This window comes from Squalius cephalus (genome assembly GCF_949319135.1).
Source record: "Squalius cephalus genome assembly, chromosome: 18".
Taxonomy (NCBI): Eukaryota; Metazoa; Chordata; class Actinopteri; order Cypriniformes; family Leuciscidae; genus Squalius; species Squalius cephalus.
Window position 1 is genome coordinate 11728817 of NC_137139.1, and position 17679 is coordinate 11746495.

The 17679-nt window shown below is 37.6% G+C and overlaps 1 protein-coding gene across 10 annotated transcripts; it reads right to left on the reverse strand.

Moving 5' to 3' along the window:
* Positions 1 to 352: 352 nt before the first annotated feature.
* On the reverse strand, positions 353 to 17545 carry tnnt2a (troponin T type 2a (cardiac)). Of its 10 annotated transcripts, none has more exons than XM_079848611.1 (14): positions 17205 to 17438; positions 16957 to 17001; positions 16045 to 16098; positions 13179 to 13232; positions 10558 to 10587; positions 10195 to 10219; positions 10037 to 10100; positions 8749 to 8865; positions 8341 to 8418; positions 8144 to 8251; positions 7925 to 8034; positions 6730 to 6820; positions 6483 to 6523; positions 353 to 1478 (listed from the first exon to the last, which is right to left on the reverse strand). In XM_079848611.1, the coding sequence occupies exons 7-14, from the start codon at positions 10091 to 10093 to the stop codon at positions 1445 to 1447; spliced, it is 636 nt and encodes a 211-aa protein (XP_079704737.1). In that variant the 5' UTR covers positions 10094 to 10100; positions 10195 to 10219; positions 10558 to 10587; positions 13179 to 13232; positions 16045 to 16098; positions 16957 to 17001; positions 17205 to 17438; the 3' UTR covers positions 353 to 1444. The 10 variants fall into 10 exon arrangements, with proteins under 10 accessions (XP_079704737.1, XP_079704741.1, XP_079704744.1 ...); XM_079848615.1 differs by lacking the exon at positions 16045 to 16098 and adding an exon at positions 16238 to 16690 and having other exon boundaries at positions 16963 to 17001; positions 17205 to 17344; XM_079848618.1 differs by having other exon boundaries at positions 10195 to 10216; positions 17205 to 17344.
* Positions 17546 to 17679: the final 134 nt, after the last annotated feature.

Below are 17679 nucleotides of genomic sequence, written 5' to 3' on the forward strand. Positions count from 1 at the left end.
ACGCACAAATTTTCCAGAGTAATTATAAAGTTCCTGTTGTAAAATTGGAGAGATTGAACGCTGGCTTCAGCAAGGGTCATTTTGGTGCTGCGTTTAGCCTGTTCTGCTCATGGTTGTTTAGTAGAGTCATTGTTTTCTATGTTTATTGAGTTTTGTTTCAGATGGGCACTTATCAATGTTAAAGCACTAGCACATGATGATGATGTGAATAGCAGAAAGTGTTCATACTTCATAGAGTACATGCTCCTGTGCCAAATGGTAATATCTGCATGTCATTTGGGAGGAGAATCTCTTGACATCTTTGCCTCTTAAACCACAGAAAGGCCTGAGGGGTCAATCAAAGAAAAGAGCTGGGTGTGAAAATGTTTATTGTGCATATGCATGAATATCTTCCTCTGCCTCAGAGTAATTTACAGTCAAACCAAAAAGTATTCAGACACCAGATAGCATTTTTAAGTTTTTTTTTTTTTTTTTTTTTATTAGTGGGTGCAGCACACTATAAGAGGATAGCACAATAAAGTAAACCGTGACATATTATACCCAAAAATTTATAAAACATTTTGGGTCAAAAATAGTTCAGACGCTTTGAACTGTCCATGTTTTGCATTAAGGTTTTTTCTTTAATTGCTAATGCGACCTTTTTACACCACAGACTGAACAAAAATAAGCATTGCTTGGTAATTGGTTCACTTTAATTGATATTATCTAATAGTGTACTTAAAGTTAACAGCTGACAGATATTCAACATAATTAATTTATGACACAGTCAAACAGAAGGATGGACAAAACCAGTGAAACAACTGATTTGATAACTCTTCTTGTCATATTGTATTACCATTTTCTACACTATAGCGAATAAACTGTGATAATGTGAGAAATGTTGAAGGTGTCTGAATACATTTTGTTTTGACTGCAAGTGAATTATGTTTTGTGGCTGCATTTATTTGATTAAAAAAAAAATTATTTTGTTGTTGTCGTCCGAATATGTTTTGAAATGTAATTTTTCAGCATCATTACTCCAGTCTTCACGATCTTTCAGAAATAATATGCTTTCTATTATGAATCTATAATATGCTGTTTTGCTGCTCAAGAAACATGTCTAATTCATTTTGAAAACAGTTCTGCTTAATATTTTTTTTTTATGGAAACTGATTAAAAAAAAAAAAAGGATTATTTGATGAATAGACAGTCTAAAAGAACAGCATTTATTTATAGAGTACACAACACAAATACCATTGGAGCTTAATTTTCTGAGGGTTTTTATTATTATTTATTGTTTCTTCTTCTGTGTGTTCAGTTGTACACAGACAAAATCTACAGTGTTTATTCAGTGGACTAATTAAAGCAAATGAATCAGTGAAGTAGTATACACAGCTCTCCTGGACGTCCTCTTCATGATTTCTGTGTGTTTGTGAGGAGCCGAGTGTGTCTTTCAGCACAGCGTTCACTTCCTGAGGCCTCTCTTAGTTCTCTTTGTCCTATAGAAGAAAAAATAGCCAAGAAAACAACAGCCTTTAGTTTACATCACCGCCATGAACCATGTTTTGTTAACTGATTTTTTTAAGTCAATATTTAGAAGTAAGTAATAGTATAATTATGTACAGTATGTCTTGAGTCTTGAGGCGTATCTGTATACGCTAGTAGCGTAGTGCTGTTTGGCGCAAAGTGGCATGAAAATGAGTGGACAATTATCATGCTTTATCAGCGGAAACAACGGGAGAATTAGTACCTGTACTGCTGAAAAACAGAAAAGATCTGAAGCCAGAACGCAGAAAAACGAAATATTTGATGATAGAAAAAATCCTGAGTAGATGCTCAAGTTACTTATTTAGACAGGTAAGATCATTAATTATTGTGTTGATTGTCGATAGTTTTATAAACTATATTCCCTGCTTCCAGTAACGGCCGTATGTGAGTATAGTTCCGGCGGAGGAGTGACCTCTGACCCAACGCATGACATATTGATGAACAAAACACCGGTCACGAATTAGCAAGCGGGTAATCCATCGACCGGAAATTGAAGCCGGCCGCGTGCCGCCATCCGCCATCACGTAGCAGAACTTCACTTGCGTTAGCATTCCATTGACTCCCATTCATTTTGGCGTCACTTTGACAGTGAATAACTTTACATCTGAGGCGTTTAAAGACTCCATTTGTCCATTATTTATTTCTAAAGAAACACGACAATGTATAAAGGGCTCCATTACCTTCTATGTAACATTATGGCCCTGTAGAAACAGTTTTTGTAAAAATAGGTTAACGATTGCGTCATAACCACTCGACTCTCTGTCGCACAGTAGAGAAATTACTGTACAGACAGTAGGAGAAGCTCGCAGGCAATCGGGGGGACGTCAAGCGAGAAGCCCTGGCGTTACATTTTAAAATAAATACTATACAAAATAATTAATCAGAATACTTACTCCTGCTCACTCACGCCAAAGAACTCTTTGCTCAAGCTCACCGTCTCTGCAACATTAACGTTGGCAGTTTGCACGCACAGCTACTAGAATATTTACATCTGTCAGACAGGTTGCTCACGTCATCAAGCTTAGTTTGAGTCTGCGCGTCAGGAACGGAAGTGCTAAAAAATCGCTAAAAATGGGCTTCACTTATCTCAATTGAGTTCCAATGAGATGGCTCTGTCCACTTCTTATACTGTCTATGCGAATTAGAAGTCTAAAATGAGAATTTTTACAGAGAAATGTGGGAGGAGCTTGAGTTTGTTGCCCAGCCCTATTTGTTTGAACCACGAGAGGCGTCGACTCTCACCTGAGCTTACACTACTCCTACATGCTCCACTACTCCAATCTTTCAATTGAAAGCCACGTTTCTTGCATCTGTAAAACCGCATTCTTCCATCTTAAAAATATATCTAAATTACGACATATGCTTTCAATGAAAAATGCGGAACAGTTAGTTAATGCGTTCATGACCTCAAGGCTAGATTATTGTAATGCTCTTATCGGTGGTTTCCCTGCACGTATAATAAACAAACTACAGCTGGTCCAAAATGCAGCAGCTCGAGTTCTTACCAGAACCAGGAAGTATGACCATATTAGCCCAGTTCTGTCAACACTGTATTGACTCCCTATTAAACATCATATACATTTTAAAATATTGCTGATTACTTACAAAGTACTAAATGGTTTAGCTCCCCAGTACTTGAGCGAGCTCTTAACGCAGTATAGTCCTTCACGTCTATTGCGATCTCAAAACTCTGGCCAGTTGATAATACCTAGAATATCAAAATCGACTGCTGGCGGTAGATCCTTTTCCTATTTAGCACCTAAACTCTGGAACAGTCTTCCTAACATTGTCCAGGAAGCAGACACAATCTGTCAGTTTAAATCTAGACTAAAAACACATCTCATTAACCTGGCATACACATAGAAAAGTATACATTCCTATTATTCAAATCAGTTAAATGATTATTAGGCTGCATAAATGAAGTCAGCCGGAACCGGGAACACTTCCTATAACACCCGATGTACTCGTTACATCATAAGAAGAATGGCATCTACGCTAACGTTAGTCTTTCTGCTTATTCCGAGGTTTACTGTAATCAGCTGGATCCAGGCCGTATCCAGACCAGATGGAGGACATGCGCCTAGACACGACCACAACGCATGATGGATACGGGCCGTATCCAGACCAGAAGGAGGACCTGCACCTAGACACCTCAACAAACCCGTCTCCATACCGGCATGACTCTGATCTTAAACCAGATGGAACTGGATACTATTCTGATTTTTCCAAACCAATCTGACTTCTGATCTATAATGCTGCCTGAATCATAATCATACACTGTTCGTTCATTGGCCAGAGGAGAACTGCCCCCCCCCCCCCCCCCCCCAGATACCCCCCAGGATATTTTTTAATGTAACTCTGATTGTGTTTGGCTGAAAGTAGAAAGTCATTTACACTTGGCTTGAGGGTGAGTAAATCAAGGGATCATTTTCATTTCTGGGTGAACTAACCCTTTAAATTACACAAAGAATGATCTTGTTTAAGATATAAGAGTGCACCAATGTCTTAAACTACTGTCAATATAGGCAGCTCACTAGGTTTTGGAGCAAAGCTTCTCCCTCTGCTGACTAATCGTGTGTGTGAGAGGTTAGTGCTGGACATGCACAGGTACAGTAAATGCTGAGTTTGCAGTGCAGTAGATTGCAACTCAAAGCCGTCATGCCCTCGAGCGCTTTAGTTCGGTCTCCCACGATCATTTTCTGCCTCAGAAGCAGCTCTGCCAGCTGACAGGTCTGTCACTCTGTCTGACAATGCATTCACAAACACTCCGTGTCTGTGTCCCATGCCTGAGGCAGGAGTGGATGAGTCAGAGTTTGATTTGCATGAGAAGGTCCTCCAGCAGGGTTAAAAAAAAGAAGCTATACCAAACCCTGAGAGAATGGCACAGGTATGTGTTAACCAAAGTAATGCCAGAACCAGTTGAGTGTCAAGTTTATTAATCTTCATGCAGATTTGTTGATGAGTAGATTGACTCCTTGAGCATACAAAAATCTCACTGGATTATTACAGTTAATAGCAAAAGGAATGTTTAGACATTTAAAACAATATTTCCTACTGACACACTACAGCAAAATATATAAATAACTAGCTTAAAAACTTATTTTGGGGTGAAACTATTAATGTGCCTCACAGTACTACTGTATGCCAGCTTTCTGTTTACAAATGTCAACAAGACAAAAATGACAATTATACTCGCGGTTACTCCGGTGGCATTATCACAGTGGCTTTCTCCAGTTCTCTGGTTTAGTTTGGGAAGCTTATTTTATGGTTATAAGAAATAACCATTGAGGCCCCAATAAACATCAAGCGAAATCGAAGAATCAACTGGTGTGACATCATTTAGAACAAAACCAGGCCAAAACGAAGTTGGTTTGGAGTTCAATTCGGGACTTCGAAACAGCTTGCCAAAGCGAACTTATCCGGAAACTTTTCAGCTAGTAAACAACTTCGTACTACCATTGGCCCGGGGTGATTATGTAATAAGTAGGTTTGGCTTTCACTTGGAAATCTTTTCTATTTCATTTCTTCTGTTTAGTCCGTCTAGATAAAACATGAACAGAGTGGAGAGCTGCTTTGTAGTACAAATTAAAGTGTAATTCTCTTTTAAAAACAACACTGACACTGTTTTTCATGATCAATACTGTAAAGCTGTTCTATTCTATAAAGTGCTATATAAATAAATGTGATGTGACATGGTTGGAGTGCCGAAATGCAGAGCTGGTGCCAACATCCACATCGCTATGATCTGATGCTTTCTTAAAGGATTAGTTCACCTCAAAATGAAAATTTCCTGATAATTTACTCACCCCAATGCCATCCAAGATGTCCATGTCTTTCTTTCTTCAGTGGAAAATAAATTAAGTTTATTGAGGAAAACATTTCAAGATTTTTCTCCACACAGTGGACTTCAATGGCAACCAGAATGTTGAAGTTCAAATCAATGCCGTTTCAAAGGGCTCTGAAGTGCTTCAAAGGGCTCTGCACGATCCCAGCTGAGGAATAGGGTCTTATCTGGCGAAACGATCGGCCATTTTCTAAAATTCTTTTTTGATTTTTTACTTTTTAACCACAATTGTTCGTCTTGTGCTGGTCTGCGACGCACCACACATTGCGTCATCACGTTGGAAAGGTCACGAGTCACCTCATCTTGTCTGTGTACTCCGGTTAAAAAGGTAGGGAAAGGCGAAAATTCCATCTCATTTTCTCTTCCAACTTCAAAATCGTCCGACATCTTTATTTTAATTTATTAATATTATTTTCTTCTTTTGTTTCGTGACCTTACCAACGTGATGCCGTAGTACATGGTGCGTCGCAGACCAGCACAAGACGAACAAGTATGGTTAAAAAGTATATACATTTGAATTTTTTTTAGAAAATGACCAATCGTTTCGCTAGATAATACCCTATTCCTCAGCTGGGATCGTGCAGAGCCCTTTGAAGCACTTCAGAGCCCTTTGAAACGGCATTGATTTGAACTTCAACATTCTGGTTGCATTTGAAGTCCATTGTGTGGAGAAAAATCCTGAAACGTTTTCCTCAAAAAACGTAATTTCTTTTCCACTGAAGAAAGAAAGACATGGACATCTTGGATGGCATTGGGGTGAGTAAATTATCAGGAAATTTTCATTTTGAGCTGAACTAATCCTTTACCTGCTGTTTTCTCACCGCTGTCACTTTTGATGTGTATTTATTTTGTTATTGACAGGAAAGTGCGCCCTGCAAAAGTACAATATTATAGCACATAAACAGAATTGTCAGAGTCTGAAATCGGACTGGATTCATCCAGACTGATGGAAGTTAGTGCATGTGAACATACATAATGACTGTAGGTTTAGGGGTGGACCCTCATGCTTCCTTTCATACTAATCGCATCGTATGCATTCATTCAAAATCGCTACCTCGTACAATAGTCGTTTTTTCATGAGATCAGGTTGGACAAACATAGATGAACTCACGTTTTCTGGTGGTCACTGACTCTGTTTCTCAGGACATTGACCTGTAGAGAGATGCACAATGAAAAACACGAAATATCTCACTGAACAGGATAATGAGATCATGATGACTTTTTATACTTTGAATAACGTGCACTGATGACTCGTACACATAGAGACTAGAAAAAAGTTTTAAGAAAGTAAATAGGGTTGTTTCTGATTTCATGTTGAGACTGTGGGTCTAGTAAAATTCCAGGTAATAAAGCCTTACCTCATATTTCTGTCTGGTAAACTGGTACTGTAACTCGAACTTCTCTGCTTCTAGTTGACGCATCCAGCTCCACAGTTCGTTTGCTTTCTCCCTGATGAGAAATAGAGAGAAAGTGTCGTTCTCTTATAGTTAAATCTGCTTGATTGCTATTTGTATAGAATAGTAATCTAAAAGTTAAGGAGTAGTAAAAAAATCTGACTGGACGAGACAGAGTTGTGCTATTGAACTACATTACTAGGTGGGGGAATTTGTTTGTTATTAGGGTTGTCACAGTAACAAAATTTCAGTAGTCGGACTTGGTACCAATGGCAGTAAAATGTTGTGCTTCTCTGTGCCAATTTCAGTTCCAGAGAAAAAAAACTGTTGAATTGTCTCGTCCGTTGATTATTACTGTCAGTCATTGCAGTTTCCAATTCAATGGTCCCTTTTGAACATTCTGTTGACTATAAGTAACTTAGCAACTACATGTCAACTAACTTTCATTAGAGTATTATTCTAACCCTAAACCTACCAGTCTACTAAAACTTTACTAATACACTAATGAGAGTTAGTAGACATTTTGGTGCAGCGTTACTTATAGTCAACAGAATGTATTAAAGGAACCATCAAAATAAAGTGAAACCACGGATTCTGACTAACTTACTGACTGGCATCTCTGATAGGCCATTGCGTTCACATGCTCAACAGATATGATTGTGATTGGCTACAACGCTCAACACTTGTAAAACATGCTGTAAATAGAAACCTTTGATGCTCAAGGAGCGCTCAAACAAACATGAAGGATAGTGTTTGAAAGCGTCTATCAGTGTGTACCGAATATATCCGGTACTGCAGAAATGCTGGTATCGTCAACCTTTTTTTTTTGTACTGACTGTATTCTACTGGTACGTTTGACAACTCTATTTATTATTAATAATAAATGTGCTTTTTTATCATATTAATGTTGTTTTTCTGCTTTGTGTGCTTTTCTCTCATTATCTCATGTCATTCACAAACACTACATGACTTTCTTTTCTGTCTATTCAATGGAAGTCATTGGGAAGCAAAACTGTTTGTGTTCCACAGAAGAAAAAAGAGTAAATTATGATGAATTTTCATTTCTGGGTGGAGTATTCTTTTTAACTGTGGACAAATTGAAATGCATGACCTGTTGTAGCACTACACCTGCTCCTACTTGTAGAATGACTGTTCAAACCTGAGAATGGAGTCGTTGGCATTATCGATGTCCAAAGGTTTGCGCCGATCGCCAAGAATCTTCTTCTTCTTCTCTCTCTCAGTCTGCTTCTTCCCACTCCGTCTCTCTATCTGCAAAACATTTTTTTTATACATATATAAATGTTGACAACATTTCTGTCACTCAACATGTTGGGAGACAAAAAAAAAGCCTTTTTCTGAGCGAGATTCATACTCTGACCTTCTGCATGTAACCACCGAAGTGCAGATTGGTGAGCGTCTTCTTCTTCTTGGCATCGTCCTCTGCTCTCTTTTTGGCTTCCTCTTCCTCCTTGCGAGCTCTTTCTTCCTGAACATTTGAACACAGGAAAGGATTTGCAAAGCTAATACCAGTTTGCTTGAGTGCTCAACGTCCCGCTGCGTTCGGTTTCTACTGACCTCCACACGCTTCTGTCGTTCCTTCTCGCGTTCGCTGCGGATCCTATGCTGCTCTGCTCGCTCGGAACGCCGTTTCTCCTGCGGGATCAGTCATGTTACAACTTTGACAGCTTTATATGCAGGAAGAGATCACTCAACAAGAGCTAATGGTGGCGTTTACTCTTCAAAATGACAGAGCGGCTGATTGAATGACAGATCTGATTGATTCGACATTTGTCTGTTGAGTCACATTCAGGCTTGAACTGATTATTAATGGACCTACCGGAATGTCTTCAGTCTGGGTCACATTTGTCTCAATGGGCGCATTCTTGTCATTTCTCTGTCTTTGTATTTTGTAAGTAATTCATTTGTGAATAGAAGCTATACATATAGTAATGAACAGAGGCCGGGACAGCATTGTTCACTCACAATCCTGTCTGTTAGGCTGATGAGTTCCTCTTCCTCCTTCTTACGGCTTACAAAGTGAGCTTCAATCAATGTCTGGAGCTCATTCAGATCCTTCTCCATACGCTTACGATGGATATCCTGTGGGGGGAAAAATTTACCTTTAAGATTGTATCTGTGACAGGTTGCCTGACAATTTGTGCAGGTTCAGATTGGCTGGTGTCTACGAATGAATGTTTTTGTTTAGCAAGATATTTCAGTACTTTCTAATATGTATATATATATGTTTTATTTTTTATTCTAGAGTGGTTTGACATTAATTATAAAAAAAACTATTCCAATTCAATTGCAAAGTAATAATAATAATAAATATAGCCGCCAGCAGCAATTATCGGGGTTCAAGCAATTTAAGGCCTTAAAGCACATATGCATAAAAAGATATTAAGTTGTATTTAGCAAGCATGAAACCACTTAAATCATAGAAGAAAAAGACAATTTACAGCCATTACAGGAAATTTACTAAAGAAATATATGTTTTTTTAAAGCTTTTTAACAGAACAGTAATTCATTGGCCGATGGCGGACATGTTTTTTGAGATACATCAATGTACACATAGACAATCATGGCAGCTCGAACAAAGACGCGGCATGCCAATTTTCAAGTCAATCGGACTAGTGGTGAAGTAGTTATAGCCGTTTTCATGTTTTTTTCCGCCACGTCCTTTTCAACGCGACCACAGAATAAGCTCTTAAATAGTTGCGCTGAGTTTGGTGAATTTGGTGAGATTTGGTGAATCTCATTCCGTTCTTGAGTTATAACCATTTTAGTAAAAGTGTCTCCTCCCACTTCGAACGTTGTGGCCGTTCCTAGGACAAGTTCGCAAAAGTTTTTCAAAAAAACAAAAATACCTGAAAATTTCGCCAAATGACAATTTGTCCGCCTTGATTCAAGGATTCCAATACACTTGAGCCTACGCCTAATGGTTTAGGAATTATTGTTACCGTTGTAGCGCCCCCGTCAGGCCGATCAGGGCGGGCCTTGGTGACGTTGTAGGCGGTGTGAGTACTAACAGCCATCAAAGTCTTTGTAAGTCTCTACGACTTACAGTTTGGTCTGCCCGATCACTTTTAGGGGGGAATGCTGATCCTTATAATAGGGTTTCAGCACTGCGCGCTTGAACCCCTAATGATGATAAAAAACTTTGGATAGCAGAACTGAAGTGAGGGTATGGTGCTAAAAGACAAGTGGCAATCTTGAGCCATCATAACCAAAGCAGTTTAGTCTCAGTAAACCTCCTGGGGATTTTACTCACATCAAAATCAACTCTTTCTCCATCTGGAATCTTTGGGGGCACGAGGTTCGGCAACATGAAAGGTCTGAAAAATATAACAATGGGCTTTCAAAATTCTGCATGACATGAAATCGTGTACTTTTGATCTTGATCTTTAGAAATGTAACAAATCAACTTACTTTAGGAATTTGGGTTTGGACTCTTCTGAAAAATGAAACATACAATCAATCAATCAGAAGTCATTCAAAGTTATATGAGGGATACTTTTTACTTCTTTTTACTTTACAGTTTATTTGCGCAATAAACGGTTATAGATGCTGACGAATATGTCATTAAATCCGCAAACTAGGTTACAACCAAAACAGCTGTCTTTTTTTCTCTCTGTAGTGAATGTTATCATAAAAGGATTTGGGATGATCTAATGCTTATTTTGATGATACATTCAGAAGGGTGTGTGTGTCGTAATACAGGTTTCAACACGTCGCAAACAATTACTGGAGAGTGGTAAATCTCAGGTTTCCTGACTTTAATCAGTGCAATACCTCCTCCATCTTCTGTCGCATCTTCCCCATCTGAAAGAAAGATGGAAAGATATTGAGCATCACTGCCAGTGACATAGAGAACAGAGGGACAGAATGAGAAACTGATGACAGAAGAATGATGGGGAAATTACCATGCTTCACTTCAACTTCAGCTTCACTTTCACTTCAGCAAAATATTTTAAGATTTGTTGTGTGTGTTATGAGTTCAGTTAAATATCATTTGATGGATCAGTTCCAGATACACTGGTATACATATACGATATAAGTCATTTAAAAGGTTAACGACTATATAAAAGTGAAAATTATATTCTGAACGATAATGCATTTTATTTTATGCATATTTTTTTAATCTATTGAGGGGAAAGTAACCTTACAGTTCATCGACTTACCTTAAAATTGATTTTAAAGTTGATTTAAAACTAAAATACCTACAATTTATCTATACAATTTTATTCTGTGGAACAAAATAAGATATTTTGAATTTTAATTTTCTCTCTTAATTTCCTCAGAAAGTGTTTTCTGAATTAGACAATAGATGAGCCTGTTAAACAATTACTACAAATTTTTTTTTTTTTTTTTTTTTTTGGTTCTGTATTATTTTTTTTTTTGTTGCTATTTGATTCTATTTATTGGTTTATTTGGTTTAGATCTTTATCAGTGCAAACAATAACCCTTTTACAAAAACAGCAACGCTTGGATGCAACTTCAACATGGTTCTGCCCACAGATTTAATATAGATATGACTAACTTCAACATGGTTCTGCCCACAGATTTAATATAGATATGACTATCTATCAAAACTATGCCCAAACTTTCTCTTTCTGCCTATGCAATCTAGAAGGCCTTTCTGTGGCTAGGTAATATGTTTTGATAAGTCATTTGGCAGATGGTACAATTGAATATGAAAACAAAGTGCAAATTCCAAAAGACTGATGTTGCTTATATTCTTTTTTCATCTGCTTCTGGTTTAACCCTTAAGGTGATGATACACAGGGCAACTTTTTGAGCAATGTTGCTGGGCAATCTTGCCGAGCGATCGTTGCTTGGGCACTTTCCCATTGAAAATGGGCAATACATTTCTATCTGGATAATTTAGATTGGTCGTGGGCCCTGTGTCTCACCTGGTTGCCCGTTGATGGCAACATTGCCCAGCAACATTGCCCAAAAAGTTGCCCCGTGTATCATCACCTTTAGTGTTGCTACATGGAAGATTTGCGGAAAGTTGTATTTTATTTGTATTATAAATATGCATTGTTTAACTTTCTACAAAATATTTTTAACTCTGCTGCTCTGTTTTTTTTTTTTTTTTTTGGTTCATGATTATTAGATTTGTTCCTGACTTTAGTAAAGCCAACCTTTACTATGACCATCATGCATAATCATAACTTCTCACCTCAAAACTATTTTATTTGGAATAATACAAATATGGGGTATTTAAACAAAACCTGATGACGTTAAATGTCGTTAAAGGTTAGCTTTGAAAGCATGAGATCCCACCCTCCCTTCAGAGCGTCTCTAAAGCCACGCCTCCTTCAAAACACATGAACACACAGCAGATTCTGCAAAGCATCACAAGAGACGGCGATAAACTACCTCACGTCTCAAAGCACATACTATTACAATAATAATGAATGTAAACAACATTGCAGAGCTCTAGTTGTACCACCTGACTGCTGCAGATTAGCATTGATAGTGTTGACATGGAAACACATAAATCCAAGTCTGAGGACGTGAACATCACGGGTTGCCATCTCGTTATTACAGTTACGACATGGCGTGAACGCAGCATAAGCTAATTGTTTTGGTTCAGGAGGAACTGTAAAAGGCGACTGCTGTTTGTTTGCAGCGCTCAGTGACTGACGTCTGTCTAATGGTGTATGGTATGGAAATACATGCGTTGAAAGCCAGGTTAGGAAATTAGTCCGATTGCAATGATTGGACAAAGTTTTTTTTTGATCCTGAGACTTCCACAGAAGATATACAGTATGTACATGTTTCAATATTTAGACCACTTCTATTATTGATCGCTATCAGAATATGAAGAGAGTTTCAAAAAGTATAACAGAAGAAATATTTATAAAAAAAATTGCCTACTCAACATTTAAATAACTTCCAACATAACATTATCTTCATAATCTCCTCCCATTGTTTATATTATTTGTTTATTGACCACATCTCTTCTCAACAGAGCTTAGATTTGTCTCCCTATCATAAGTTATTGGAATAATACTGTATAACTATTGGGAAAGATGTTTAGCAACTTGGACTTTGTTATGTCGATTATTTCAATTATGTTTTTATTACGTTTTTATTTTACAATTTCTCTTAAGGACTTAATAAAATCTTACCAGAAAAAAACTTTAGAATTTTTATCATATGTACATCTTGTACAGCATGTAAAACATTTTTTTGACTGTTTTTATGCAACTCTTGTTTAACTTGTAGGACATGTACAACACAGCTATTGCAATAAATCAGCCTCAGCTGCTGACATGGCATTAAAATATTTACTACCTATCAACCTTTTTACATTATAGCAAAGTTTCCAATATTCACAAATTGTCTGATTGTTTGATGGAGGGGTTTGAGGTCAAACTGAGGGGTTCATCAACAGGACTCACCTTGTTCCTGGGTCTCTTCCTCTCCTCCTCCTTCCGCATCCTCTTCTTGAGCCTCTAAATATGAGAAAGTTGCAGGACGAGTCTATTTAGCTTGCATTAATGTCAACTATGATTAATTTGTGTCAAAGTGTCAATCTGCATAAAGATTCTTTTTGAGATTAGTCATTGAGAGTGTAAAACAAAACAAAAAATCTGTGTGTGTAAGACTCTTTTGGGAGAGTCTTGTGGTGAACTCTTTTGTGGAAGATTGAGAGAGTTAGTTCCTGAGGGCATGGGCATGATGGGTAGTGGCAGGCCAGTTAGATTAAAGCATACCTCAAATCTCTCAGATGGTTTCACACTCACAGCAATCTCTACCAGCCACGCAACTGTTGTCTATGATATAAATGCGTTGGCGTGATTGAATTCAGACGACACCTAAAAAGTATTGTAGTACAAATGATAATACCATACTTTGATTTATACAACAGTTGTCCTCCAACCACAACTTCAACTTTGATTAATGGCATAGCGGTAGATGTGGTAAGCCAATACAAGTATTTGGGCACCATTTTAGATGATAAACTGAACTTTGACACCAATACAGACTATAAATGTAAAAAAGCTAGTCAGAGACTTTTTTTTAAGAAAGTTGAATGGTTTTAATGTTGATAGATCACGTCTGAAAGAAAAACAGATTGGGAAAAACTGTAAGCATATGTCGGAAAATAATTGGCACTGATCTCAACAGCATTGAGCATATGTACGAGGCCAGAGCTACACAGAGGGCAATGGCCATTTTGGCTAACATCACTCACCCACTACACTCTGAGTTTTGCCTCCTACCATCAGGAAGGAGGTATACCTACCGAAAACGTGCCAGGTCCAACAGATATTTGAGATCATTTTTAGCTGTTGGGTTTCTCAAGAAACTATAGGTACATGTGTATTTATGTTTTTTATCTATTTATTATCTCATGGTTTTATGTGTTTTTGTGCAAATCTGTATGTGTTGGCTACTAGTTGTTAACCAAATTGCCCCTTGGGGACATTAAAGATATTTCAATTCAATTCAATTCAGTTAGTTGGTCCTCAAATCTCATTGACCGAGCCGTTAAAACTCTTCACTGATCGCGGATCTCTGTTTGTATCATTTCACTTGTCTTTTCCAGACTGTAAGACTCTGAAATTAGCGGTAGTGACTTTCTGTAGGTTACGTTGTTCAGTTTACATTGGTACTTTATGCGTGAGTCATTGGCTGCGTTTACATGGACCCTAATAAACCAATTGTAATCGAACTATAGCACAGTTGGAATTAAAAAGTCATAAGTAACCACGTCAATCGGAATAAAAATGTAATTTCGCATTGTAAGGGATTGTTTAAACCTATTATGATTTTTTTTTTTTTTTAATTCTATTAATATTAAAGGGGTACTTCACTGCTGGCAAAAGGGCTTTCAATAAAACTTGGATGCCTATGCAGTAGAAAGGTATTTTCAGATCAGTGCTATCTGATTAGATTAGATTCTTCCCTTTTGCCAGATAGGTAGGAACATTTCAACACTCATAATGCACTGCCATCCAAGGCCACATGGATTTGCTAAACCAGAGTCAAATACCGCCTTGCTTTAGTAGGAAATACTTCTTAGCAAACCTTTAGTTATAACGGTGTTGATTTTTATTGTTAAAGCGTAAACATTTATCAGTTTCCAGTGAAGGATCACGCATAGGCAGTGGCCAAGTGCTGCAAAGAATCGTAAATATGGAGAGAACACACTGACGGTCAATCTGAAAAAACTCTGTATTTGTAGTCAACATTTCCAACTGGATGGCTACGAACACAGTGTTTTAGGCCAAACGGAGGGGAAAAACACTGAAAGAAACTGCCGCTCCGTCATTCAATTTCATTTTTGACAGCAATAAACTTCCAGCAGCGGCTATTTACATTAAGTGCAAATAGCAATAGATTCTATTTACACTATGTAAAAATATCAGTGTTTTCTTTGCAATTGCGTGTTATAAAGTCAGAATTGTGAAAAAATAAACTCGCAATTCTGACATTATTTCTTGCAATTGCGACTTTATATCTCGCAATTCTGAAATGTTTTCTCAGAATTGTGAGATATAAACTCGCAATTGGGAGTTAAAAAGTTCAATTCTAAGGAACTGGAAGATTTTTCTCAGAATTGCAAGTTTATATCTCACAATTCTGACTTTATAACACTATTGTGACTTTATAACACACAATTACGACTTTATATCACGCAATTCTTCTTTTTTTATTTTTTTATTATATTTTCATTTTTTGACAATAAACATGCCAGAATGAGAACATGAAAATATATCACGCAATTCTGACTTTATAACTCGCAAATGTGAGAAAAGATGTAAACTCGCAATTGTGAGAAAAAAAGTTGCAATAACGTTTTTATTTTTAATTCTGTGGCAGAAACAAGCTTCCATACATATGTGATGGGAAAAGGGAGGAGAACGAGTTCAGGAAAAGCACTCGGGTCGATCGCGCCAAAAAGTATCTACAACGCACCTTAACTCCCTACACCACTGCTTCCGACAGATCACAAGAGTTCTTTAGTAATTTTGTCTTGGCACAACCAGACATTGGTGGGCGAGGTTAGTGAAAGTAACCTCTGCCAACAAGGCGGCCAATTTGCACAAACAGAAACTACGTAAACTTCCTGGCCTTGTAACTGCATTTGTTTGAGGGCAAATCAAAGTAGCCAGCATTATGCAAATATGTTACATGGTGACATGGCTGTAATGGCAGGACTATAAACGAGGTGTTTGAGGCAGGTATATGGTATTACCATGTTACTATAGTACTTTTTTAGTGTTAGTGAATGGGCTTTGGCAGATAAGCGTCCACTACCTTCCTCATGCTGCGTCTCCTCCTGCACCTCCTCCTGCTCCTCTTCTTGCACCTCTAAGCCATGCAATGCAGGTTATAAGCAAACAAACAAAACACTATCACTAAGATGGAAGCTAAGAGATCTGTCCACAAGTGGCACTGAAAGACAAGGATTAGTGATGGTATGCAGATCATTCAGATATTTCCACTCCACCTTTTCCATATCATCGTCCCTTTTGGGTGCGTTTTGTTAAGAAAAACTTCTCCAACTGACAAGAAAATCTCAGATTTCACAGTCATTAATCTACATGACGGTTCTCCATATCTTGTCACCACGTTTACATGTCCGAATATGTATGATTTTTGTTTTAAAATGGCAGGGTAACGCATGCAAAACCTGATCAGCTGGTATGGTTTGAAGGTTTTACTACTGTCTACCATTTCAAATTCCAGTGTAATACCAATATTTGAACAACTCTGTTGTTACAAAATGTTGTTATTTATTTTACATAAACCACAATATATAGCCGACAGTAGGTGGTTACTTCACTTTTCTAAAACTCCGTAGCTGCAAGGCTGATATTTCTGACCTTTTCGTAAGCAAAAACAGTATGTTTACAGTGTATGAAAGTTATTTTATGAAACACAAGACTTACCCTCCTGCTCCCTAGAGAACAAGACAAAATAGTGCTGTTATTTCCATTGTTCTCATAGCTCAAGTGCTTTCCCAACAGCTGCATGAATTCTCAGATTAAGTATGCTTATCAGATGAGTCACAAGTAGATGGTGTTAAAATACCCTATTGCGTTTGTGACTGTAGTAGACAGTTAATGCACAGTATTCTTATTCGGACACTAATATCACTAAAATAAATATTTTAAGAGACATATTTGTCACTGATGGATGGATGATAATTGAGAGATAAATTGGTACACTTACTCGTACTCTTCCACTTCTTCGTTGTCAGACATTTTTACTCTGTATTAAAAAATATATATTGTAATTATTAATGTTTTATTATTTCTTAATGAATATTAATAACATAAACTCAGAAGTGAACCAAAAAACACATTGTTTTTCTAAATCATCAAAACATTTCTTATTCTTATTTTAAACATAAATTTTGTACATCATACTGTTCATTTTTTCTGTACATAATATGCAAGATATAATCCTCTTACCTGATATCCAGCTGAGATGTAGAAAGAACGGTGGTCTTAATGTCCGAGAGGCAAGCTGTGGCTCTCCTCTTGATTCTTATATGATTGGAGCCGGGGGTCTTTGTTGGGGTCATACGTCTCGCTCACTGTGTTTATTTTTACCCTCAGAGATAAGTGGAGAATGGTCTTGAAAGCGCTCCCTAAAAGGCCGCTGCCATTGTTATGGTGAAGAGAAGTGAGAGACAGCTAATGTCCATATCGACGCAACTCTCTTGAGGTGTCCTGTGATAACATGTGGCACTGCTTAGTCTCTGACCAGTCACACCATTCCATATCTCTACTCATGCCAACAGCCTGAGACTGAGACGGAGCTGTGTTCAGATCTACAGTTTATTTAGGTTTGTATCCATGATCAAGTAGTTTTATGTTCATGATCAAGCCTCGTTGGAAGGTTTAACACAGTTGGAAGGCGAAGTTTGAAGGTTAGCAGGCCTTA